Raw genomic sequence first — 27,434 nt, forward strand, 5'->3', positions numbered from 1 at the left:
GCAGAGATATGCCATAGATCTAGTATGGGGAAGTCAGTCCCAGCAGATGCCCCACCACAGCAGCACCCTGGGGGGAAGGCAGGCAGGCAGCAGACATTTCTGGGGGCACAAGGAAGTGAGCCAAGGATAGTTTCAAAGCCAGTAATGCAAACCATCCCTGTGAGGTGGGAGCAGCACAGAGAGATGCCTGTTCTTTTGCATCCCATAACTAGGAGGCTAGGAGGATAAGAGTAAAGCTTTGTGATCCTTGCTTCAGAGTTGATTGACTGCACTGTGATCACAGCCATTATTAAACAACAACAATAGTAATGTTAATAATAGCAGTACTAATTAATATTAATAGCAATAACAACAACAACAACAACAATAAGGAGTTGAACCACAATGAAAGCCTGCCTGACTTCACTGAAGAGGAAAAGCCAGGAGAGCTTGGGCTATGGGGTGTAAATATAAAATGGAATAAATAAATAAATAAACAAAGGAGGGGTGGAATTAAAAGCAGCAGTGTTGCTGCATAAACAACAAGAAGATTTTTTTTAAAAAGGCTATGTGTGTCTTTTACCAGTAAGAGGAAAGTGGACGTGCCCAGGGGGAGGGGGAATTATGCCAATTTGACTGGCCCTAAGTAAGTACCAGTCTTAAGAAGCTACCTGTCACTTCAACTCATGATAGGCATTAGCTTCAGTCTCTCCACTGGTTACTCTTTGGAGGACTCTGATGACCCTCCAGGGCAGGACACAGTGTATGTGTGCACTGGGCACGTCCACATGCCCTAGGGGACCTCTTCCCCTTGCACCACATCTATTCAGTTGTTCACCAAGGTTAGGGTGGGTAGCAGTGCTGTGTTTCCTATCTGTTATTTATTTGCTTAGTATATGATTTCAGGTTGTGTTTGTGCATTTGGTGGCGCTACTGTTTTAAAAAACACTGGGAAAAGTCCCTTCAGACTAAGAAAGAGAAGTTTCCCAGTATCCCAAGTTACTAGTATCCCGTTTTGCCTATCCCCTCCTCCAACTTTGGGATCATGTGATCATGAATCTGCCTTTCAGCACTTCAAAAAGGTACCTCTCCCGCTTTTTTTACCCGATTTTTAAAAAATTATAGCAAGCGAACCGCACCACGCAGAGAGCTGAGAGTAGGCTCAAAATGACCCCCAGCCACGACTCTCTAAGCACAAGAAGTTTCAGAAAGATAGCTTAAAAAACAACACAGTTATCCCCTATTCTTTTCCACAATGCAATCCTATGGGCGAAATTATCCAAAATGGCGATCGGAGCGCTCCGCGAAAAGAGAAGCGCTTCTGCTATGGCCGCTTCTCTTCACCGTGCTTCTAAGGGTCCGCGGTCCACTTCTATTCCGCCTCTGGGCAAGGCGGAGCAGGCCAATTCGCTTCTGATTCTCCGATTCTAATCGGAGCAGAGCACATCTCTAATAGCTATCACTATCAGTTTCAGTCTCTGATTCAGTTGCAGTGCCCCCTAGAGGCAGAAATGCATCTTCCTCTTGCATTTGAGAGTTGCAGGCTCAATTTACAACCTAGGACTTGCTTGTCCACAGTGCACAGAAATTGTAATAATCTAATACTGTACATGGTTTTTAGAAATCATTTGGAGAAGTAAATATCTGAACACCTTGTCTTAAACATGTTATTCATCATGCTAAAACAAAACATCCCATAATCCATTTTTTATTTGGGGTTCCCCCCAATTTTTCCAGTTTTTCGGAAAAAACCCCAAAAAGCTTCAGAAAAAAAACGGGGAAAGTTTTTTTCCTGATTTTTTCCTCCCCCCCCCCCCTCCAGGCCTTCACATCTCTAATGGGCAGCAGTTGGGGGTCACATACCAGCCGTGGGTAAGGCATTAGCTGGCAGCAGGTAGAGCCCAAAGTGGGGCATGGACCCTTTCCTGCACACACATACTCCCAAAAATGATCAGAGTGAGGCATTATGGTGTTTTCCTTAGGTTTATGAGGTGGACAAGAGCTTTTCCTTCTTGATCTGCGTGTTGATTAAAAAAAAGCAGCTCTCTGTAGCTTTGCTTGCCAGATACTTGTTTTCTGCCTTTTGTTTGCATTTTAAAATAAAAGTTAAAAACTGCTAATAGTACAGAGGAGCTCAGATGTGCTGGTTCGCCATACACATGTAGTTGTATTTTGATTGACCTTACCTTGACACTTGGCTCAAGAATTCATTTTGTTCCTTAAGATGCTGCATAAAAAGCTGCCAGGAATGGCAATACTATCCTGGATGGTTGCTGGAGGGCCAAAGTGCTTGTATATGCATTTCCTACATTGATTAGATTAAAAGAAATTGCTCCCATGTAACTATGGAAACATGAAAATGCCTATCTGATTATCAACTCACCATTCAGTCAACAGACTCATAAAGGTGCCTTTAAATTGGACAATCCAATGCCTTGACAGGAAATCTGGCCCAATCGTGAGAAGTTTCCACTCGCTATACTGGACAACAGTTGAGAAAGCCTTGTGATACTATTTGTTTAGAATACACAAAATTGATTATCTTCCACTGCACTGCTAGATTGAGCTCAATTTATGTATTTATTTACAATAGTTTTATCACTCCATATCTAAAATAGATTAATAGCATGGAATCTCCCAGAACTTCAACTGCTTATCTTACAATATTATTCTGGCCATTGAGTAAAATACTGTAGTAGACCCAGATTAATTCCAGATCAGTATTGAGAGAGTCTGCCAATCCCTCATTTTAGCTTGTTATTACTTTCTTGGTTACAAGTGTTTAATTGTAGTAAGCTGAGTCATTTGACCTGATAAACCAGCTGATACTCCAGTTCTAACTTTATGTCAGATGTTTCAAAATAGAAATAACTAGAGGCCATCTGTATGTAGATGTTCTATTTGCTATTTTCCTTCTACAAATTTAGTAATGTTATATTTTTGTAGCCTGTGTATAGTGTTGGATTTGAAAGTTTGGCAATATTTTCTCTTATAGCCAGTTCTTAAAGGGCATACACTATCTGCAGAACGTGTTCATTATAGATTTAAAATATTTTGTTTCATAATTTTTTGTAACTTTTAAGTTGAGATTCTGGATCACTTCTAGTAAACATTTATATATGTCAAAATGTTCAAGGGAACAGAACCAAGGATGGATCCATGCATATGAAGTGGGAAAGCTTTATAGATAAGTGCAGGCTTGATTCTCAAAGGTTGGGTATCAGCAGGAACAGGAAGCAAGTATGGCCTTTCTCCCAGTGGTAAATCCAAAGTGCACTCTTTTAATTTCTTCTAAGTGGATGATTGCCATTCACTCCTATTAGAAAAAGAATGACCCAATATGCACTCCTCTCCTGATTATAACGACAAGTTAATGAACAATATTTTTTGTTTTATTCATTACAGGATTTTTTAAATCTTGCACACTTCAAAAACAGATTTCCCCCAGGGCTGCTTTACAAATGCACACACAAAATACAGTTGATAGAGAGGTTTCTTGTTTTCTAAAACATCTTTGAAAGTCCATTAACATTTTGGTGTTCTTTATGAGTTTCTTCTAATGTAAGGACTGAATTGAAATATAAAAAAGGATTCAGACTGGGTTTGGACAACATGAAAACCAACTGTGGGTTAAATAGGCAACAATGGGTTAAATAGGCAACGATTGGTTATTGTGTCATCTGTTGGGACTTTTTCACACTATGGTTGGTTATTTGGCTGAAATAACAAATGCAAATAACCAATGCTGTCAGAGTTGATTATTTGAACAATCATTGGTTATCATGTTATGTGTCGGGCACTGTTATTTGTTACTTCGTTCCCCCCCCCCCCCCCCGCCTGCGACTATAGCTTCACTTGGCAAGAGTGACCAAAGCAGTGTCTGCTGCTCTAGTCTGGCTGGCAGAACTCTCAATGGCTAATGGGATACCAGCAGGAGGACTGGGGGAGTGGGAGGGAGAGGGCAGGGAATGTGTTAAACATACTGTTGACTAATGGTCAGCTTGATACCAGCCTTAATCCAAACCACAGTTGATTATAATTGTGTCGTATGGGGAGTACCCCCTTGATAATCAACCGTGGAGTTGACTATTAACCCACAATTGAAAGTCCAAACGCAGCCTCAGTCTCCTGAGTTCCAATAATGCATCTTGAGATGCCATGTCTCACATGGTGTATTTTGACCTGTTGAGATGAAATTTTGCTGGGGAAATTGTGTATAATCAAGAGTGTAATATGTCTGTCAGATAGATAGATAGATAGATATGAGAAACTGTGCTTTAATATGCCTCTTTCTTTGCAGGTTCTTCAGCAATAGTTATGAACTCTCGGTTACGAGCACTAGGTGGAAGAATAAATAACATTCGTGCTTCAGATCTTCCAAAGGAACGAACCCGATCTGAGATCATTTGCAATGTCCACTTTTTGGATGGCTCAGTGCAAAGCTTCAAAGTTAGCGTAAGTCTCAAAGTTTTGAAACAAATGCATAAAATAAGCATGAACTTAGCTATTTTCATAGAAATCATATAGCTAAGATGTATATGTCAAAAACCAGACGTTCTCTAAGAAGTGGCTTAATTAAGGTATGGAATATGGCAGTCGTGTGAACTCTTCAACAAGTACATTTGGTTAGTGACCCAAATTATGCAATAAATAAATAAAATGTGGTGGCAGTTTTCTTTTATATCTTTTGAGGCTCATTCATCAAAATGTATACTTATTTATATATAAATGAATATAAATAAGTTTCAGACTTGTGGAGGGTGAGGTGGTCAGACATTCTGGTTACCCACCTCTGAGGAGTGGTGAAGGAAGCCTTTAATGTGTTCATTTCATTTGTCCCAATAATATTTTCCCTTTATTCATATATGCTCTTTCGCAGGTGTATTAAGCAGTTTTCAAGAGGACTGAAAGTGGCTTGAGAGAGTCATTACTTCACATGATGTGCATGCATTTCTATTGTCTCTCACTTTCCCCTGATCAAACAGTTCTTTCCAGCTTTTGAAACAGTATCAGAGATAAAAGTGGAGAGAGTCTATGCAACAACAACAGTGATCCCTCTTTTAAACATCCTTCAGTTCTCTGAAAAAACTATTACCTATGAAGCAAGACATGTGAAATTGCTGGAGCCTTTGAAGCCATGCATTACACACACACATACAAGTCCTCCCTCCCCCGAGAGGAAGAATAACACATTTGGGAAGAAATTGAAATATATGTAATATTTACTTTCTTATCAATCCTAGACTGATTTTATTGCACTTAGCATATACAGTTATACTACTTGCCATATTTTTAGACTGCTTTTTAAGGTAAAAACCATCCCAAATATGCATGTTTAGGTAAATGACCCATTCTGGAGCTTACCCCCAGGTAACCATTTATCAGAGTACAGCCTCAAAAATATACATGCTTTAATTTTGTGGAATCTAGCCAATACTAGTAGAGGGAGAATTGCAAATTGCAGCATGCTATGCTACCTAACCACATGTACCTTACTGGAAAGGAGGAAAAATAAAAGTTGAAAATAGGAACCACATATTTTGTAGTAAACTACGGGTTGAACTGCAATTCCCATCTGCCCTAGCCGGCATAACTAATAGTGAGGGATGATGGGAGTTTCAGTCCAACAATATTTGGGGGGCCACAAGTTTCCCAGAAACTTTAGACAGAAATAGATTCATACAGTTACAAAATTAAGACTAACAGCATATCTTGATATCTTGTTACATTTTAATATCAATATTGAAAACATTTAATATTGCTTATAGTGTGTGTGTGTTTCTGTGTACATACGGTACTATTGCAATCATAAAAATAATTCTGTTAAAAGTGGAATTTGAATACCAGTATCCTTTCATTTTTTAATATGTCAATGAAGAGTGCTGTCTTACAGTGTGCTCCACATTTAAAATTGCAAATAAGCTCTTTCGTGTATAAATAAATTAATGTGACCAGACTCTGGCCTGTAGCTGAGTTTTCTAAATGGTTTACAAAGAGAAATTGAGAAGCTTTATAGATCTTCCATTTATTCTTAGTAGAAATCTCCCTTTTATATGTGACTATTTCATAACATTTCAAAAGATATAGTTTTATTATCAGGGAAAGGCTTAAAATTATTTTACTAAATACATTTCCTTTTTGTTTTTTAGAAACAAGATACTGGTCAGGTGTTGTTGGATTTTGCTTATAATCACTTGGGTGTGACAGAGAAGGAATATTTTGGTTTACAACACTGTGAAGAGTCAGCAGATTCACCAGTAAGGGAAATGTATTAATTTTACAGTGCAGATATTAAGTATTTGCAATTAACAAGCCATCTAACTTTTTTTTTTAACTTTTGCAGAGATGGCTTGAATCTGGCAAGCCTGTTCGGAAACAGCTAAAAGGTAATGCTTTAAAAATTACTTGCATTCTTTAGCTATACGTGTAGTTAGCAGGGTAAGGAAACACCACTGTGCAGGTGCGGATTGAGAGACTAGCTCTGGTGCCGTTAGAAATGATTAAAATCTTTAATAGTTCTTGTCTGTGCAGACAAGAACTATTAAAGATTTTAATCATTTCTAACAGCACCAGAGCTAGTCTCTCAATCCACGCCATTCTTTAGCTATAAACATCTTTCTGTAATTACTCACAAAAAACAATTACAATAGTTCATGGCCAATACCAGTTGCAAAGGACCGATAACATTTAGTGGGATCCTGTGAACAATTTTATAACACTGAACAGCAATTAAGGGTGTGGGAGTGGAGTAGATGATTGGGATTCAATTTCAGGAGGTAATTTCAACATCCAGTGGAGAAGAGTATTGTGTGTAGTGATAAGAGTTTTAATTATTTCTTCAGATATACATAATGTAACAATTGTCCAATATACTCCAAGTTGCATTATTTGGACTCCAATGGATCATCAACTAATAACCTCGCGGACGTTAGGTGGGAATTTGCCCTATTCACCATCACCCTGCCATAGCCAAAGAAGTAAACTGCATGGAATTAGCAACATAAAATCAGTGGGATTACGGTGGATTTCCCTCCAGGTTTCCCTGCAGAATTACTGCTGGAGGCTTCCAGGACACAGGCCTATGCTTGATTGCTTCGGCCCAGTATCCCTGACTGAGCTGGAGGGGATTTTTGGCCAAGTCCGGCTAACCACTTGCGGACTGGATCCATGTCCAACTTGGTTGATTCGTCCTGCTTGGTCAGTGGTGGGTCCACTTCTGATGGCAGTAAGGAATGCATCCGTGATGGAGGCTAGGGTGCCCACCTGTCTAAAACTGGCTAGTGTGCGGCCACTCCTCAAGAAACCAACTCTTGATCCATCACTACCATCAAACTACCGACCAGTCTCCAGCCTTCCTTTTCTTGGCAAGGTGGTGGAGAAAGTGGTACTGGAGCGGGTTCAACAGTTTCTCCATGACTCAGATTTTTTAGATCTCTTTCAATCTAGCTTCAGGCCTGGACACAGCGCAGAGACTGCTGTTGCCATGGTCTCTGATGACCTTTTAGGGATAGGCAATAGTCATCTGTCCATCTTGCTATTATTGGACCTCTCTGCGGCCTTTGACACAGTGAATCATGAATTGTTGATCAGACAATTGAGGACCCAGGTGGGCCTGGCTCTTGCCTGGTTCCAGTCCTACTTGGATGGAAGGGTTCAGTTGGTTATCGTGGGCACTTGTGCATCTGCCCCTCCAGCCCTCCCTGTGGAGTTCCACAGGGCTCCATCCTCTCACCTTTCACGTTCAGCTTGTATGTGAGGCCACTGGTGGAGTTAATTAAAGCTCACAGGTTGAGGTATATGTACACTGATGATACCCAGCTTCAAATCTCAGTGGGCTCAGACCTCGGTGGGGCGATCGCTGTTCTTTCTTGGTGCCTGGCGGAGGTCTGTAATTGGTTGTCTGGAAGTAAGCTGAAGTTTAATCTAGATAAGACTGAGTTGGTGGTTGGTTGAGGTTAGTGGCTGGCAGACTGGATGCAGGAGGTTGGAGGTGTTTCATTCTCAGGAATCTGACCGAGGACTGTGATAGACCTGGGTGTCATCTTGGATCAGTCCCTCGCTATGTCATCACTGGTGGGAGCTGTGGTCTGGAGCTGCTTTTACCAACTACACATGCTGCGCCAACTCCACTGCTTTCTGTCAGAGGCCGATCTCACCACCACAGTGCACAGCCTGGTCACCTCCAAGATTGATTATTGCAATCTGCTGTATACAGGGCTTCCCTTGCAGCAAATCCAGCACCTGCAGGCCGTGCAAAATGCAGCAGCCAGTTTGGTCAAAGGCCTACGAAGTGGTCTTCTATCACTTTGGTGCTTCAACAGCTCTACTGGCTGCCAGTGGCTGGTAGGGTGCGCTACAAGGTTTTATTAACTGTATATAAAGCCCTGCACTGCTTAGGCCCTGGTTACTTGAGTGCCCGCTGTAAAGGAAGCACGCCCCAGCAAAGCTGGCTTTTCCACTGGATTTTGCACAGATCCCAAGAACACACGCACACAGCTCCAGCACTGGAGGGTTAGGCCCAATTTTATTGAGGATAAGGGTAGGAAATACAAGATTAGCATTCAATAGGTAAAACATGCAGATACAGAATAAGAACCCAGTCTAAGCAAACTAAAATAACTAAGTTGCACACTATACTTCACCCAGCCGTGTGGTCATCCAGCTCAGAACAAAAGCCCCTTTCAAAAGCATACTCTTTATAGATAATTTCCCCTGCTCCTTCCCCCCTCCCTTGCGAGGATCTTTCATACCTTCCCTGAGATGTTAATTTTCGCTCAAGGCCGATCGGCCTTGCCCCAAGCGGTTCCAGGATGTGCCAGAACGCCCACATGCAGCTGGCGCTTATCTGTTCCGCTCCTAAAAATCATAACAATAAAACATTTTAACATTTTAAAACAGCTATTCTCTGTATGATTTAACCCCATCCTTACACCCGCCTCGCCCCGGTGCCCCACTCAGCAGACCCATTCACAGGAGCAGGGCGCTCTGATGGTTCTCTGCTATAAATGAGAGCGTGCGGGGGCCAGGGCTTTTTCAGTTGTTGGACCCCGGCTATGGAACAATTGGCCAGTGGAAGTTAGACAGGCTCCCACTGTACACTGTCTGTGTAAAGTGTTTTTATTTACACAAGAGTTTGGGGGAGTGGTGGTTTGAATTTTAATGTGGATTGAGGGCCTTTAAAGGTAACCGTTTTTATGTGTTATTGTAAAGCACCATGATGCCTGAAATGGTGAGGGGGCACTATAGAAATGTTTTAGTAAATAAAAGAAAAATAAATAACGTCAAGGAAGTATCTTCACACTAATCAGACAGAGTAGACTGAGTGCTTTTGCCTCTCCTCCATATAACCTTCTATATTAGGCCTCCTTGCTGGCCTCAACGTCTAGGAAGCTCTGCTTTATTACTATCTTCACCTTTGCCTTCCTCCCACTATGTCTTTGCCTTACCCTGTTCTTCCCTTTGTGTATTGGGAGATGAATCCGACAATTTTTCCATTATGTCTATTTTTACCTACCCCTCTGCCCTTTCCCTCCCCCCAAAATACCAATAACCGAACCAAAAGACTCCTGAACAAATTTAGCAGTCATGGAATAAGAAGAGAGGTCCTATTATGGATCAGTAACTGGTTAAAGAACAAAAAGCAGAGAGTAGGAATAAATGGTAAATTCTCTGAATGGAAGGAAGTAAATAGTGGGGTCCCACAGGGATTGGTATTGAGACCAATTATTTTCAACTTGTTCATAAATGATCTGGAATTAGGAGTGAGCAGTGAAGTGGCGATGTTTGCCGATGACACCAAATTATTTAAGGTTGTTAAAACACAAAGGGATTGTGAAGAGCTGCAAAGGGATCTCTCCAAGCTGGGAGAGTGGGCCTCCAAATGGCAGATGCGGTTCAATGTAAGCAAGTGTAAGGGGATGCATGTTGGGGCAAAAAAACCCAACTTCAAGTATAACCTAATGGGATTGGAGCTGGCGGTGACCAAACAAGAAAGAGATCTTGGGATTGTGGTGGACAGCTTGATGAAAATGTAACCCAGTGTGCGACCACTGTAAAGAAGGCAAACTCCATGTTCAGCATTATAAGAAATGGGATTGAGAATAAAACTGCCCATATCATACTCCCTTTATACAAATCTATGGTGTGACCACACTTAGAATACTATGTACAGTTCTGGTCACCACACCTAAAAAAGGATAATCCAGAGCTGGGAAAATTGCAGAAAAGGGCAACTAAAATGATTAAGGGGCTGAAGCATCTCCCCTATGAGGGAAGTTTACAACAACTGGGATTGTTTAGCTTGGAAAAAAGGAGACTAAGGGAGACATGATAGAGATGTACAAAATTATGCATGGTGTGGAGAATATGGATAGGGAGACATTTTTCTCCCTCTTTCAAAGTACTGGAATCCAGGGTCATCCCATGAAGCTGATTGGTGGGAGATTCAGGACAAATAAAATGAAGTACTTCTTCACACAGCACGTAGTTTAATTATGGAACTCTTTAACAAAAGATGTAGTGATGGCCACCAATTTGGATGGCTTTAAAAGGGGGTTGGATAAATTCTTGGAGAAGAAGGCTATCAATGGCTACTAGGCCTGATGGCTGTGTGCTATCTCCAGTATTTGAGGCAGAAGCCTGTGTGTACCAGTTGCTGGGGAACATGGGTGGGGAAGGTGCTGTTGCACCCTGTCCTGCTTTGTTGGTTCCTGGTTGACAGCTGGTTGGCCACTGTGTGAACAGAGTGCTGGACTAGATGGACCCTTGGTCTGATCCAGCATGTCACTTATGTTCTTAACATTCCTGTTGAGGTCTTATTTTAAATGGAAGTTATAATAAAAGAGGTTTATTGATAACACATTTGAATTTGTTGCTTCCAGAATCAAATCTCATCTGGTATTTTATATGCTATAACTTTTCCTCCAGAGGATTTAAAATATATGTTTGTGTATGTGTATGTGCATATATAGATATATGGAAATAGATACACTGATTTTAATTTTGTAAAAACTGTTGTAGGAGGGTTCCCCTGTAGCCTGCATTTCCGAGTAAGGTTTTTCATACCTGATCCAAACACATTAAAGCAGGAAGAAACCAGGTAATTGTTTTTATTTTCAAAATTCGTAGCCATGTGTAGCCAACAGCCTTCTTAATCTGGTATTGCCAGGAAATATACAGGATTGTTGACTTTTACATGCAGTTGGCACATATATTTACGTGATAGAATTGCATTTTTAAAGTTGATTGTTAAAGTACTAATGTATACATAAGTAGGTAAAAAGTGCAATAGCAAATGCTATTAGTTAGTAATCAAATGTAAATTTAGTTAAGGCTTTCTGCTGTTAAGCATGCACTTTCTTCAATTGAATTACTATAAATGCTCCATTAATTCCTGGACAAGGGTTAAAAAAAATACTTCTGTCCCAACCACAAAGTGTTTTTAGCACAAACGATAAGATTACAGTGTTTAAGAATGTTGAAATAATGCAGCCCCATAACAGTAGTTATGTAACTGAAATGGCACCTTGAACTCTTCAAAGAGTGCTGCAAAACAATGTATAAAATAGCATTCCTATATTAGAAGTACAAATTCTGTCATGATATGTTACTTGTATGAAGGTACTCCAGCGTAACATTAAAAATATTTCTTTGAGGTAAAATTGAAGCATATAGAGTTATGACTTTGTGAAGTATAAGCTTCATTGTCAGTTTTCTATATTTCTGATGGTGAAGTTCTAATCCTTATGTGTCAGATTAATTGATCCATCCTAATTTTCTCTAAAGATATTTTCTCTGCTGGTTTTAATTTGGTTTCATTTGGTGGAATGGCTTTATCTTGGTTTATTCTGTGCTGTTTTTATTTTTCATTTTGATGTTTGTATTTTATGGGGGGTTGTATTGTACACTGCCTAGAGAACTTTGGTTATTGGGCAGTTTAAAAGTACAATAAATAAAAAAAATCTGTGTATAAGGTAAATTAGGAAAAACATGTTTAGATTATACAGCAGTAGTAACACAAAAGAGTTTTTAAAAAGTAGTTGGTTAATCATAATTATTTCTGAATTCTGTTTTTTAGACATTTATTCTTCTTGCAATTGAAGTCTGACATTTTAGAAGCAAGGTAACAAATACTTACTAAAATGTTGAACAGATAAGGGGAAAAGATAGAACTTCAATACCGCTCTGGGGAAAACATGTAAAAATCCACAGCCTCTGAGAAAAACAGTCATGGTTGAGCTGTAAGAATGGAGTTCCATGAGGCATATAGGGTTGCTAAAGGGAGCGCTGCTTGAAGCCCATCAACTTATTGCAAGTTCTGTCCTTTCTAAGCAGAAGGAATTTTGTTAGAATGGAATTCTAACACTTGAAAGCAAAAGTTATGATATACTGCCAATACATCCTGACCTTGTATAATATTTGGAGATGCTTATTCCCTGCATGAAAGTGCTCAGTCTCATCAAAATCTTAATATTCCTTTTCTACAAAATTTCTGGTACGTTGACTGTAAATCGAATCTGGGTCAGTTTTATTGCTACATCTGTCAGTTAATGATTTTCATTTTCCGTAGGTGGATAGCGTTTTCAGATTTTCCAGAAGTGAAAATGCCTTCTTGATTTCCAAAACAAATGTGAAAGAAAATTATTTATTTAAGGGAGTTACTGTAAAATGTGTAGCGACTTTGCGCAGATGTTCCAAGTAAACATACTGTTAAGTTTGTGGATGCATTCACACAGACTTCACTATAAGCTGCTTGAAGGGTCGGTCCTATGGGCCTGAAACATGGGATAAAAACCAAATAAATATGAAAGAAGAGTACTTTCTTTAGATGTAGCTCTATTGAGCATATTTTAACTGCAATAGACATTTTGTGGTGCTTGGAGGATGTGTAAATGCATTCTAAGTACATCAGGTCATAATCTTTGTGTTTCATTTTGGCACATACCTATAATTCAAACAGAAAGTTATCAACCTTTTTAATTTTTCCTTTCAGGTTGTTATGCCCTGTTAGTTCAGCTGTGGTACTTGCATCATATGCAGTTCAGTGTAAGTAGTGGTGTATATTATTGTCAGTGATATAGTTGTTTCTATTTCATTGAAATGTGAACATGTAAAAGATTATGCTGTTTGGGCCATATTGCCCAGTTTCCTAAGGGCTGTCTTCACGGTGCCGAGTTGGGGCTGCATTCCTCCCAAATTCCGTGGTTTCACTTACCTGGGGTGGTGTCAGGTAATCCCCATGCCAAGGAGGGAGTGCAGGGTTTCCGGCGGTCATTCAGGTGCTGGAGCTGCCCCCCCCCTCTTCCTGGCTTCCAGCGACCAATCACCTGTCGGCGTCTGACAGGACCGCCCCCAGGATCAGCCACAGAGCGAGGTCAGATGGTGGAAGAGCCAGGGTGACCTTGCTCCCACCAAAAAGGTCGGGATAAATCCCTGACTTTTTTACTGTGCAGCTACATGGAAAAAGCCCCACAGTGCCTGTGAATCAACGGCTGGGTCATATAACTGATGCAGTGCAGATTCGGGTATAGACAGCTGCCTAGTCAGTTCCGTATTGAGTGATCTTATAGCAAGCTCATCACAGTTCTAGGAGTTTTAGCTGGGGAATACTTTAGGGAAATATGAAGCAGTTTTAAGAACTGGATTCTCTAAACAGGTTTGATTCGATGGATAAGACATTAAGTGAAATTTGTAACTGATCAGCATCGCCATGGTATGCATCCTCACATTAGATTTCATTAGTTCTTGGGGAGATTATTTTAGGCATCTCCTAAAACAATAGTACCACAAGAAAATCTAAATATAAAAGGCATATTATAATGATAATTTGAAATACCTTCCATTTTGGAAGGGGAGTGGCTATTACCTATTCATTGTTTCACAAATCTAGTCTTCTCCCTGCCTGTTCCAGTTGTCTTGTAGACTGATATCTCCTAAATCTGGCAATCAAGAAAGAGCAGTTGATTTTGGAACTAGGAGGAACCCACAATCTTAGATACAAGTGGGACATCAACCATTTTGCTGCATTGCTGTAATCTTTGCATGGAAACTTTACAATCCCATCACTCAGTATATAGAAACTTTCGATAATCAATTGAAGTTCCTGTTAACATCTTGGACTAGCAGAAGATTTAGATTAAATGTTTTGACAATAGGGTTCTTTTGAGTTTGGTTTGAAAAGGTAGATTTTATGAAAGTATAAACAATTCATTTTACTAAATTGAGTAAAAGCATAAAGGATCCAAGCTTTTCAGATTATGGCTGTATGTCTACAAATGGGGGTATCTTGCCAACCCAAAATATCACTTTGTTTACACTCAGGGGATCAGTTCCCTGGCCCCAATTCTTAAAGTTAGGAAGCATGTTAAATGAATAACTTCTCTAATTTCCTGCCTTGCCTTAACAAGGAAGCAAGCTTGGCCTTCAATCTGGACCAGGTAGTTGTTCCATTGGCATTCACTGTGTTAGTGCTAGCTGTGGTCTCTCATGCATCATCCAGTCTAGAGGGGGGAAAGTGGAGCATTATTAGGAACTTTCATAAAAATTAAATGGGAATGTTAGTCACGATGCCATGTGTAAAATTAGATTTTGTTAAACACTTCATATTTACATTAAAGCAAATAATGAATTTTGTGCATTCTTTCCCCTCTCCCCCCCCCAAAAAAGCTCAGCTTGGAGACTACAATGCTTCCATCCATCTCCCAGGATATCTTTCAGACTATCGCTTTACACCAGAGCAAAATACAGATTTTCTAACCAAAGTAGAATCATTACATGAACAGCACAGGTAATTGCATGGGGTGGGGGAGGTGTTGTTAACATTTTATTGAAAGATTTATTGATTTTATTAGAATCAAGAAACAAAGAAGAAACAATCTCAATGTCCTATCTCCCTCTTTTCCTTCTACACACACACACACACACACACACACACACACACACTCTCTTACAATCCCAAGATTCCATCCCTGACACTTCCAAACTTATCCAGGTTTCCTCATCTCCAAGTCTCTTTGTGTTAACATTTCTTTGACTCACCTTTCTTGTTTTGATGGGGACTTACACCTTCAGTGCCTGAGGACCACACAGTTAGCAACTAAAATTAGGTATGTCTTCTGGTTATGTGTGTGGGTCCAATCCCATGGGTTCTAATCACATGGGGCCCAATCAAATATAGTATAGATTCCTGAAATAAATAGGAGGAGTCATGTTTACCCTGGTGCAGACTTTGGGCTGAAAGGGGGACATTGTTGAGCAGGGACACATTAGGTGGTGTCTATGCCCAGAGCCTCAAAGTGAGCAGGGGTCCAATATGCTCTACAGTGGGTGTGTAATTTTGGCTGAGCTGGGTGAAACAATTCATAGGCCACATCCCTCCCACTGCCACATAACCTATCAAAATGGCAAACTGCTACGGAGGCTTAAAAAGACAAAGACAAGTTAAATTTGCCCCTTTTAATCCTCTATAGAGGTTTGCCATCAAATTTCAGCAGCAAAATACTATTTTTTTCAATATATTTTTTGCTGATGCCCTACTAGATTTTGGCGGTGCGGTGGGGGCAAGGGTGGACTGCACTTGGCCCACAGGCTGAAAGCTGCCCAATCCTGATGCAGAGCTCATCTTAGCTAGTGCATTAGTAACTTTTAGTTCTTCTTTGTGGTCTCTGTGCATCACACACATGGGCTCTGTGCCTGCATGGAGCCTCATTCAGGAATTTTCCATAGCTGAAGATCGCTTTGGCAGGAACCCTACCCCACCGTCCTACTGTGCATGCTCGGGTGAGTTCCCGCCTTCCCCTCAGTTCTCTTTGGACCTCCAACTTGGTAGCTCCGTTGGGAGTTTGTTCTGAGAGAACTTAAGGATTTTTCTTGTTGGCTGAGGTTTTTTTCTCCTACTATAATAGCATTTTCACTCCTTTTTGCCCTCTTCTCTTGTTGTTTCTTTTTAAAAAATCCCTCTCATTTTCTGCCTTTTGCTTGTTCTGCTATCCAGTTTGTGGTGCAGAGAGCACTTTTTAAGAAGTGCTCTCACTGTAGGAGCAAACTCCCCTTAACAGACAGACACTCTCTTTGTTTATTGTGTCTCGGAGAACCCCACATCTTTGATACCTGTTTCCACTGTATGAGACTTTCGAAACAGGCTCGTCATAATAGAGCCTGTTCGCTTTAAGGCAGTTTTATGGAAGAGGGCTCTGGAAGCCGTGACACTACGAAATCTTTGCAATCGGCCAGGAAATCTAGAAGCTAAAATGAGGACATCCTCTTCCTAGCTCTCTTACCCCAGGACCGTCAACTCTAGCCAAGGATCACATGCATCCTCTGACCCCAGGCTGTTCACTGACCGTCTCTATTGCAAAAAAGTTAACTAAACGTGCTAGGGAGCATAAATCATCTTCAGATGGACACAAAAAGAAGAAGGAATCAAAAGATGCGAAAAAAATGCCCAAGACTTCTGCACATCCAGTCCCATCATCAGTCCCGAGCCCTTCAGTACCAATCCGATATCAGAGCCCTACGACACAGATGGTCACTGTATCATCATCTCCAGTTCCTGCATTGGCAACTTCAGTTTCAGAGGGGGAGATATGGGACTCATCACCATTGAACCAAACCCTCGACTTCAGAGGATTCCTTCCAGAAACCTGTCCCCCAGACTACCCTGCTCGCCTAGGGAAGCAGGAGATGATTTTGGGAACAGATTTCTCAGAGAGAAATCACGTTCTCCCCTTAGAGATTTAGAAACATTCTCTGGTCTGCTCCTCCTTATCACCTACACTCTATGGACTATTGGCAGTATAGGAGAGAATGCGACATGGTTGCCCTCAGGTCTCAGTATCTTGTAGCACCTCCACCTAGATATCTATACTGACCTTCGGCTACTTCTTCCTGCGCTCCTCAGGAGGAGTTCTTGGTACCGCCTCCAGTCCCACATCACTCCACCTCTCTGCAGAGATGGGATAGACCAACACCAAGGGAGACTCACACCTCTCCTTCAGAATGTTCGCTACCACTGCCACCTGCGCTCCAGGACAGGGGGTCTTTGCCCCAGTCCAAAGACAACTACTCGTCGGACTCCACATCAGTCCCTATAGTCACTGGACGATGTCCCTATAGTCACTGGATGATATATCTGCTCTGGACAGAGCTTCTCCCTTAGAGGACATAGTGCAGTTTACGGAGCAGATCCTCCATATGTCACAGTCTTTAGGTATAACCGTTCAGCAACCAGTTGAAAAGGTAGATGACTCCATCTTTGATGCCATTTATTCAGAGACATCAGTGCCAGTGGTGATCCCTTTTCTACTGACTCTTATTACAGACTATATCATGGAAAGCTCCTTCATCAATGACACCCACATCAAAGAGATTGGAGAATCTTTATAGGGTGCAACAAAAATATGCTGATTTTCTCTTTTTTCATCTGAAACTGAATTCCATCATAGTGGAATCTTCCCAGGGCCGATCTGGCAAAACTCATTTGGCCCCAGTGGATAAAGAGGGAAGGAGGCTAGACATGGTGGGCAGATGCATATATTCATCAGCTGCCCTGAGCTTATGTGTGACAAATTGTCAGGCCATGATGGCTAGGTATCAGCTCCTCTTATGGGATAAAATGTCATCTCTGTCTGCACACCTCTGAGATGATCAAAGAGAGCTTGCATACATCTTCCAAGAAGAAGCCTTACATTTGTCTCGCCAGCAAATTAACACCTCTCGGCACCAAGCCGACTGTGCATTAAAGGTGATGGTTGGGGCTATTGCTCTATGCTGACATGCTTGGCTGTGTTCCGAAGGTTTTACCCCGAGGCCTGATCCCGAATCGAGGATCTCTCTTTTGATGGTGAAGGATCATTTAATGCCTCCACTGACAAAGCTATGGACGTAATTCAAAAAGCAAAAACTACCACCAAGAAAATGGGCATTGGCAAAGCATCCCAGTACTCTTCATGACCACATCGATGGTATAGACTGCAGTCATCTTACCTGCCATGACAGCAGGAATGTACTAACAGGTTTCAACAACAACAAAAACAACAACCTCAACAGCATCAGAAGAAGCAATTCACATTGCTGCGGTATCGGCAGTCATGCAACAGATCACACAACACACAGAAATGGCGCCTTTGACTCTCCCTGGCATCACACTCCAATCGTTCATTTTGGCAACATCCTTGTCCAGTTTCACTCTATCTGGACATCAATAACTTCAGATGCTTGGTTTCTCGTTATAGTGAGAAGTGGATATCATATAGAGTTCAGAGTCCACCCTCCTGTCGATACCATCAAGATAAAACCGCCTTCAGAAGTTCTCCAATAGGAAACTGCTACTCTCCTGGAAAAGGTAGCTATCCAATGAGTTGTACCATACCAGACAGACAACGGGTTCTTCTCCCTTTACTTTATGGTTCCAAAATGGGATGGTGGACTCTGACCTATTTTGGATCTTTGGGATCTCAATACTTACATCCTCACCAGGAAGTTCTGGATGGTCACCTTGGCTGCGAAACATGCGTTTTTGAAAAAAAAAAGGTCTATGGTTTACCTCAATAGATCTAAAAGATGCCTCCTTTCACATAGCAATCCACGAAATCCACCAAAAGTATCTATGTTTTATAATCAGTTCCAAAATGTTCCCGTTTCAAGTTCTGCTGTTAAGCCTATTGAGCGCCCTGAGGGTGTTCACAAAATGCATGGTTGCTGTTTGTTGACACGTTCGGATGCAGGGGATACATCTATACCCTTACCTGGACGACTGGCTGATTGTGGTGTTGATGAGGGAGCAAGCCATTTGAGACACCAATGTTATTCAGGGACTCTTGTTGGATTTTGGCCTCTGCATCAATGTGGAGAAATCAAGTTTAATTCCTTTCCAAAGACTTCCGTTGATAGGGGTTGTATTGGACTCCCTGAAGGGTTGAGCGTTCTTACTGGAGGACAAGGCACAGATGCTAATGGCATTAGCAAAGCAACTCTTTCTTCAAAAGTCAGCAACAGCATTTACTATCCAGAGGCTGCTCAGTTTCATGGCAGCTATCGTGTATGTCATGTGTTGGACTCATCTCAGGATGAGGCCTCTTCAAGCATTATTCCTTCATTTGTACAACCCCAAGCTTGATGCACACCGTATACGTTTGTCCATACCGACCAAAGTGGCAAATACACTTCAGTGTGGACGATACTGGAGAACTTGCTTGGGGCATGCCCTTTCCTCAACTGGGACCATCTAAGATACTCTCCACTGACACTTCCACAACAGGATGGGGAGCCCATTGTGATTCCCTAATGATGCAAGACTTACGATTGCGTGCGACTACAGTATTATCTATCCCTTGTTCCAGAGCTAAATGCGGTCTCAAGGAACTGAGGTTGAGGTGGGAACTTGCCTGAGCATGCACAGTAGGAGGGTGGGGGAGGGTTCCCACTCAAACGATCCTCAACTATGAAAAATTCCCGAACGAGGCTCCGCTGAGGCGCAGAGCCCATGTGTGTGAATGCACAGATGACCACTTGAAGAACTACAGTTACAGGTAAGCAAACTGCATTTCTACTTTAATCTGGTTACATCTGACCTCTTTCAGATCTACAGTTATAAGAAGGTGGAGTTGAGATCAACCCACTGCCCTTCCACCAAGGATTCCAGCACAGTCAATAAACCTGGGGTTTCAGATGCTCCCAGTGTACCCAGCCCAAGTCAAGTTTCTAAACCACAGTGTTCAACAATGTGCTTAACAATCTCTTATTCCATATTTTTTCCACCCAGCAGATTCTGAAACAAGTGATAATGTCTAGACGTAATGCTACATTTAAGTTAAGCCTTTCTGTAATGTTTAAACTTATAAGAGACTACTCACCTGAAATATTACATTAATCATAGGAAGGTGTTGAACAGGTTCATTTTAACATCATCTGGTTTTGTATTCTTGTTTGATATTGGGTAGGGCGCTTCCAGAAAAAGAAGCTGTGTATACAGACTTACACAAAACATTAGTGCTCATTTTTGCTTTATTTTTACAGTGAAACATCTGTGAAAAAGTATGCTGGTTTGGGGACATATTTGTTTAGTATTGAATACTGTTGGTCAGTGCAGATAAGCAAACAAGATAATAGTTTTTATTTCAGTAATTTATCTAGACACCTTTTGTTTCAGAACTGCTAAAGCTTAAGAACTTGTTTAAGTGTTTGGAAACAGTGCACAATGTTTTCTGAATAGCTTTATATAATAAACGCTGAGTGATTAAATCTTGATTCAAAAGCTTGAGGGACTAACCTGCAACAGGGCTGTTACTTGTTTGTTCTGAACGGCAGCATCACAAATGGCTTTTCATAAGCACTCAGCCGTGACTTTTTGATCTGGTGTGGTGACAGTGACAGCCTTTCTCCACGATATATTTTAGTGCTACTTAGCCCTGCACAAGTAACACAATATCCCATCCTGGCATCATAGACATGTGGGGAATATGTCATAGTAGAAGTATGCATAAAGCCATCATAAATTCACACATCATCACTCAATTTTAATTTATATGTATAAGATGAATATATTTGGATAGAGGCATCCATAGACAAATAGCTTTTCAATTACCATATTAACTTACCATTTTTAATATGTTTTGTTTCCCCCCACACAGTGGCCTCAAACAGTCGGAAGCAGAGTGCTGCTACATTAACATAGCAAGAACGCTTGAATTCTACGGAGTAGAATTACACAGTGGTAGAGTATGTTTACAGTGCTGTTTCTATGTTTAGAGCAAAAGGTACTCTTAAACTGGAACTGGTGTTGGGTGGTATAAGTCATTACTTGCAAATCATCTAAAATTACGACTTTGACACAAAAACAAGAATACGTTGCAATATTGTCAACTCTCAAATGTATTTTTCAGATATTTTTCTGCCTTTGCATTTTTTACATCATTGATACAGCAAAAAGTATTCCCATCGACCGTGAAAGTCAGCTGATTCAATATAGAAATGTAGTATTAGTATATAATTTTAGACTACAACATTGGCTTGTAGAATATTGGTGGCCGCCCTAGAATTCATTGAATTCCAGAATTACAAATTGGACAAAAGAAGGCTGAACATTTGATACAGACCTGTATCCAAAGAGCTACTTTAGGTGTGCCCAAGGGCTTGGGAATTCTTCACAGGATGCTTAATGTATTTTATGTTTGTTTGTTTTTATGGGAAAAACAGCCCTCCCCATCCTTCCCATATCACCAACTGTTGATATCACTTTCAGGTTTAAAAGAGACTTGCTATGTGATATGCAGCTGCTGGGAAACCCCAACCCAAATTTTCCTTGGGGATGCAGAACTAGTCATGGAGTTCTTTGGATTCTGGCCCTAGTAAATAGTATTATAACTAACATAGTTCCCATTGTTACTATATTTATTTTTGCCCATAGAAGTCAAAAGAGTCATTGGCTTGCATGGATGAAACTAAGCTGATTGCAATTTGGGGTGCAGTTGAAGGTTTGGCAGTGATAAAAGTGAGTAGGAACTCATTAGTACATAGTAGTGGCAAACTAGTTAATCCATATTCACCAGGGAGTTCAGAGTTTCAGAAAAGCATACATTTCCCTCACTAAGTAGAGGCAAAACCAAAGATACTGGTAACCACAGTGACAGGGCAGGTGGGCTTTGTCCTCATTTCAGCAGTCTTCCTAACTGCATCCCATATTCTTTTCCCATATAAATTAATGGGTGCAAGTAAACAGCATTGTTTGCCCTGCCTTATCTTGATCTCTCAGGCTTTATGTTTTAAATCTCCACCTAAAGGACAGGGGTGTGCGTTACATAAAAAGGAAAGCCCAATCAACAAAAAAGAGCCACTACTCCTTGGGCCAGTTTGCACATAACAGTGGCAAATTGTGGGTTAATTAGAGAGTCAGTGGGCTTGTTTAGACAACATACTAAGCCATGGTTAGACCCTTTTGCAGCAAATGGTTAGTGACTGTGTTTAAACTGTGGTTATGTAGCCCCAATGGTTAGGAATGCTTCACGCTACATGTTAACTCATGGTTTACACAACATTCTAAGCTTAACCACTGTGGCTTGGTGTGTCATCTGAACAAGGTCTATGTGGTCTAGTGGTTTGAGTGTTGGATTGGGATTCGGAAGATCTGGCTTCTAGTTCCCACTTGGCCATGAAGTTCACTGAGTGACTTTGGGCCAGCCTAACCTACCTCACAGGGTTATTGTGAGAATAAAATGGAGAGGAGGAGATGTAAGCTGTCTTGAGTTGCAAAATAAAAATGTGGGATATAAATGTAATAATAATAATAATAATAATAAATGAGGATAATAATAATATAACAATAATAATAATAAAACCCACAATTTGGCAGGACATGCACCACTTTCAGTTTGCGGAAACAACCTCCATTCAGCCCAGTTTGCAAACCGGACTGATGGGTTATTTAGGTCTTAACATCCTTTTGGTCCAGGTTTGTACATCATGGTCCCAGCCTTCAATTGGGCTGATCAGAAATTGTTTACAGAAACTGGAAGCCTCTCGTAGGTGGCATGCATCCCTATGAACTGTGGGTTAGATAACCCACAATTTGCTACTGTGGCATGCGAACTGGGTCAGTGTCAGTGCTTGTAACAAAGCAAGATGGTGGGATCAGTAATTTGCCAATATTAACTTTCTGCAGTAGAGTTTTAGAGACAATTTTTTGATTATATCCCAGCAGGCTCACAGTATTTCTTCTAATACCAAACTTAGTGATCCTGTGTATCCAACAGTGTATCCATGATAGCTTGGAGCTTGGGGGCAGGAGCACTCCTATTAGGGATTAGGGATTCCCTGGAACATTTTTTGTGGTCACCACTTGTTTAAGTGGATTTTCCTCATCAGTAACCACATAATATATGCTCATGGTATTGTCAACTAAACTGCAATACATGCTCACAGTTTTCATTTGACATGCAAGCACTCTGCGGACTACCTACCATCTTGGTATGTACATTTTTCACAAGTAGAGAAATCAGTCAATTTTTCCAATCTATTAGGAGTCAACCAGTTCTTCATCTCCATGCAGAGAAGTGGAAAATGACTTTCTTTTACCTATTAGTTGATTAGGATTTCTAGTTTTTCAAGTATCTTGTCTTCAGTTTACTAGTGTTTCCTGTGGCATGTGCTTATTTTCAGGATTTGCATAATCTTGACCTTATGATTGGAATTGCTTCAGGAGGCATTGCAGTATATAGAAAACTCATTTGCACAAGCTTCTATCCATGGTAAAAAAAGTTTTCTACTTTATGTGTGAACAAAGTTTTAAGATTGAACTTCAAAATCATACATCTCTCATTCCCCTCAGGCCCCCAAAGGGCTTTCCTCATCCTTGCGATGGTCCCTTATCCTGGAGCAGATAGGCATTGTTTGACAGTCCCCCTCCCTGTCCCCCACAGACCAGACCTACCTACTAAACAGATCATTTGGATCTGATGGTGCTCCTAAGAGCTCAGTCATATCTTTTTAAAAAGACAAAAACATTTAGTGCTTCTCTGTTCTTCCCCCTTCCCTCTTTTCCTAAACTCAGAAGAGATGGAGAAATCACTAGACCAACCAGAAAGGACCCTTCTGTTCTGGGACTCTCCCTCTGTGAGTCTTGGCTTGGACAGAAATGCTCGGCAACAACATAGAGGTCCCTTTGGCTTCTCCTCAGCCAATGGGAATCATTGTGAGTGGCAGACAATGGAACCTTTTCACCATTGCTGCAACTAGTCCCAACTGCCCTCCCTCTAATATACAATGGATAGGGTAGGTAGCAGGAAAGCATCCTCTTCCTGATTGCATCTCTGGAAACTCAGAGCAGTGGTATGTGGGATTCTCCCCTCCCCACAGCAGGCCCTCCCATGCTACATCCCACATCGTTCAGGAGAGCCCCCTGAACCTCCAAAGAGGAATTTGCAGGGTGGTGGACAGGGAGCAGGGATTTTTTCCTTCCATGAACTTAAGTTACCTTAGAAATTGAAACTATTATGCACTCTGTGTCCAGGTTGCCTATCAATGCCTGTTTCAATCGTGTTCTGTTTTTAAAGCATTACTTAGTATATATTATTAGATTGTAAGCCTATGCGGCAGGGTCTTGCTATTTACTGTGTAATCTGTACAGCACCATGTACATTGTTGGTGCTATATAAATAAATAATAATAATAATAATAATAATAATAATATCTTTTTTCTTTTCAGGGCGAATATAATAAAAATTTCTTTTAAGCGAAAGAAATTCTTTATCCAGCAGCAACAAAAACATGTGAGTAGATTTGCAAAGGGTCCTGCTCCCCACCCTGCCCTCCAGCCCCAGTTTAAGGCTTACTTTGAGGAAACTTTTTACCTGGTTCTGAAATAGCCATTTAACAGATATTTATAGCTATTAACTATTTCTATATTTTTCTATTAAAGGTATCCAAACAGCATGGTAGTAGAAAAATATATTTTACATGCAGCTCTAGATGTTATAAGTAATGCACCTTAATGCTGCGTTAATCCTAAATTGGGGGTGCACAAATGTGCATATTCCCTCCCCAGGGAATCTTATACCGACCATTTTTTCCTTGATTCCACCTGCATCATAAAAATAATGATCTGTATGGGGATCTTTGAAGAAGGGTGGACTGTAGATGTGTCAGCGACTTTAACAGCAGTGGGAGATGGAGTCAGGGCACCCTTGGGGGGTGGGGTGCAAGTTGCACCCCCTGCCATAATGGGAAGAGTGACAGAGATTTATTACAATTTAAAAAAAATAGCAGGCAAACCATATGCTTGTTTGTTATGCAATTGATTAGAATAATTTTAAGTGCATATTTTTATTGTTATAGAATGAATCCAGGGAACACGTAGTTGCCTTCAATATGTTAAACTACCGAGCATGCAAAAACCTGTGGAAATCTTGTGTAGAGCTTCACACATTTTTCCAGGCAAAGAAGATGCTACCTCACGAAAAGAAATTATTCTCCCATTACTTGACCATGGGTTCTAGGACACCAACCAAGTGAGTATGTGTTTCTAAACAGAATACTTCTAAATATAGTGGGAAAAGCATATTGGATATCTAATCTATAATCAAGTGAGTGAATAATTAGACAGACTGTATAATGCAGAACTAGGGAGGTTTTGCCTCTGTCATACACTTTTCTTGCTTTGCAAATTTCTGGTTGAACTCAGGACGTAACCAGAATCCTGGAAATTGCCCACAGGAAAAGCAGGTATGTTTTGCACTGGGGAGGGGACAAGTCTTAGGGGTACAGGAAGAAGTCAGCTTTGAGATGTTCATCAGCTGTGGAACATGACGAGAGATAAGTAGTAGTGGCTAAAAGCGGCTTCAGATTTGGACATGAGTTCTATCAGCTCAGTCTGAGCATGTAACCTCTATCAGCTCAGTCTTTGGCAAGTAATGTTTAAGACAACCAGTTTAATGGAAGTTGGTGTTTTCCCCCATTAGCATTTCTTGACTGGCTGGCCAACACTTGGAGATCTCAGTTTGAAAATGGGGTCTTCCGCCAAGACCCTTGTTCATGCTTTGGTTATTTCTTGCCTGGATTATTGTAATCTTTTGTTGACCGGTCTTCCCTCTTCTAATTTGTCTCCACTGGTCTCCATTTATCATTCGGCAGCTAGGATTATTTTCTTGGCTCATTGTTTTGATCATGTCACCCCGCTTTTAAAATCCCTCCACTGGCTTCCTATCTCTTATAGAATCCAATACAAGCTTCTTCTTCTTCTTACTTTTAAAGCCTGTCATGATCTGGCTCCTCCCTACCTTTCGTCCCTTATTTCACTTCATCACCCTGCTCGTGCCAATAACACCATGTCTCTTACCTGCCCAAGAGTTTCCACATCTCTCACTCATCTTCGCCCTTTCTTACTCGCTGCCCCCTATGCTTGGAATTCTCTTCCAGTGCATTTGCGGACCACGACGTCAATTTCTGTTTTTAAATCTCACTTGAAAACATTTCTTTTCTCAAAAGCTTTTTAACCATAGCGTGGTCATACTAGTCTATATTTAGTTTTAATGTCCCCTACCCCTGTTGGTTTTCCCCCTCCCTCCCCTGTCTGTTACGGTGATTTTAGATTGTAAACCATATGGCAGATTGTCTTGTTTTGTTTTATTCTGTAAAGTGCCATGAAAATTGATGGCACTTTATAAATAAATAAATAAATAAATAAATAATAAATGCAAATTTCCCAAATTTGTGCCCTTTATTCAAAGTAATACATAATTAGCTATTATAGTTCTGGCCTGAATCCCAGAATAACCAGAACAATTACTGTATATTTGGCATCAATTTCAGTAATAAGGTGAGATTTTCACTCTTTTAATAGTGGTTAGTGACAGACTTTTAAAGGGAAAAATGTTTCTTTGTTCTTATGTATTAGTCTATATTTCTTGTTAGGTACAGTCTCCTTTTTAAATAAGATGTGTAGTAGACATATGAACTTGTTCAAAGAAATTCGGTGTTCCTTGACCATTTGTTTATCAGTCTCAAGTTGCAATCCTGCTCCTTCAGCTTGTACTTCACTTTTACCAGGGGGTCATAGATCTGCTTTTGGGAGAAGACTGAGCCAAAGTAGGAATTGAGCACTTCTGTCTTTTCTTTGTCAACTGTTATCAATTTCCCATCATCATTGTATAGTTGAACCACCATTTCTTTCCTCGATCTTTTACTATGCACGTACCCGAAGAAAGCTTTTTGGTTGCTTTTAGCATACCTTGCTAGCCTCAACTCATTCTCATTTCTCTATTATGGATTTGTGCCCTTCTTCCAGAGATTCCTGTATTTCTAAGCACCACTGCAGACTGATCAGACTAGCTTAGATTTGGCAGATTTTTCTATGGATTGTCCCCAGAGGGTGATAGCACACAGAGGTTGCAGCATTGAGATATTGATCAACAATGCAAACAATCTCTGAAATACCCCGTTCCAAGTGAGGAAAGGTCTTTGGCGATTCATTCATCCCAGTTTTACTGGAAATCCAGGAGAGAGAAAAAGAGCAATTCCATTGACTCCAAAGAGTAAGCAAAAGAAATAGGCCTCTCATTTCTTTCTCCCCAAGGTTCATGCATCATCCTACCAGCCTCTTCAGGATTTTCTGGCTGAACAATCAATGCTCCACCAAGGCCACAATTCTAGACCTCACCAAGGAGATGGACAACAGGTTCCACAACTCTGAGGGTGACACCAGCTCTCCGTGTGTGAACAATCTTTCTGGCATGCCTGGACTTAAACACCAAGGAGAGATGGGTGCTGGAGAGGCTGTGCAGTGCTTTTGAGTTCCTATTGTGCCCCCCACTCTGAGGGATTCCCTCCTCCTCAGGGCATTACTGCACACCCCATGTGGGAAACAGCTACCTCAATTGCCTTGAGCACCTCAGTTACCTTGAAGACGTACACAGAGCCAATCTCTCCATTTTCATTAATTGATACAAGATTGACAGATATGCATCAGT

At 40.9% G+C, this 27,434-nt stretch overlaps 1 protein-coding gene across 4 annotated transcripts in view; it reads left to right on the forward strand.

Moving 5' to 3' along the window:
- The window catches only part of PTPN3 (protein tyrosine phosphatase non-receptor type 3), a 131,960-nt gene that overhangs the window by 44,708 nt on the left and 59,818 nt on the right, over positions 1-27,434 (forward strand). For 2 of the 4 annotated variants that reach the window (XM_063131202.1, XM_063131211.1), the window contains exons 2-13: positions 4,280-4,434; positions 6,129-6,236; positions 6,323-6,365; positions 10,999-11,077; positions 12,056-12,100; positions 12,971-13,023; positions 14,644-14,764; positions 20,607-20,694; positions 21,383-21,466; positions 23,131-23,219; positions 24,176-24,239; positions 24,805-24,977. In XM_063131202.1, coding sequence (XP_062987272.1) covers positions 4,280-4,434; positions 6,129-6,236; positions 6,323-6,365; positions 10,999-11,077; positions 12,056-12,100; positions 12,971-13,023; positions 14,644-14,764; positions 20,607-20,694; positions 21,383-21,466; positions 23,131-23,219; positions 24,176-24,239; positions 24,805-24,977 — 1,102 coding nt within the window. Of the gene's footprint in view, positions 1-4,279; positions 4,435-6,128; positions 6,237-6,322; positions 6,366-10,998; positions 11,078-12,053; positions 12,101-12,970; positions 13,024-14,643; positions 14,765-20,606; positions 20,695-21,382; positions 21,467-23,130; positions 23,220-24,175; positions 24,240-24,804; positions 24,978-27,434 lie in introns of those variants that run through there. The other 2 variants (XM_063131219.1, XM_063131228.1) reach the window with 2 other exon arrangements.

Source organism: Elgaria multicarinata, chromosome 1 (assembly GCF_023053635.1).
Source record: "Elgaria multicarinata webbii isolate HBS135686 ecotype San Diego chromosome 1, rElgMul1.1.pri, whole genome shotgun sequence".
Lineage (NCBI taxonomy): Eukaryota > Metazoa > Chordata > Lepidosauria > Squamata > Anguidae > Elgaria > Elgaria multicarinata.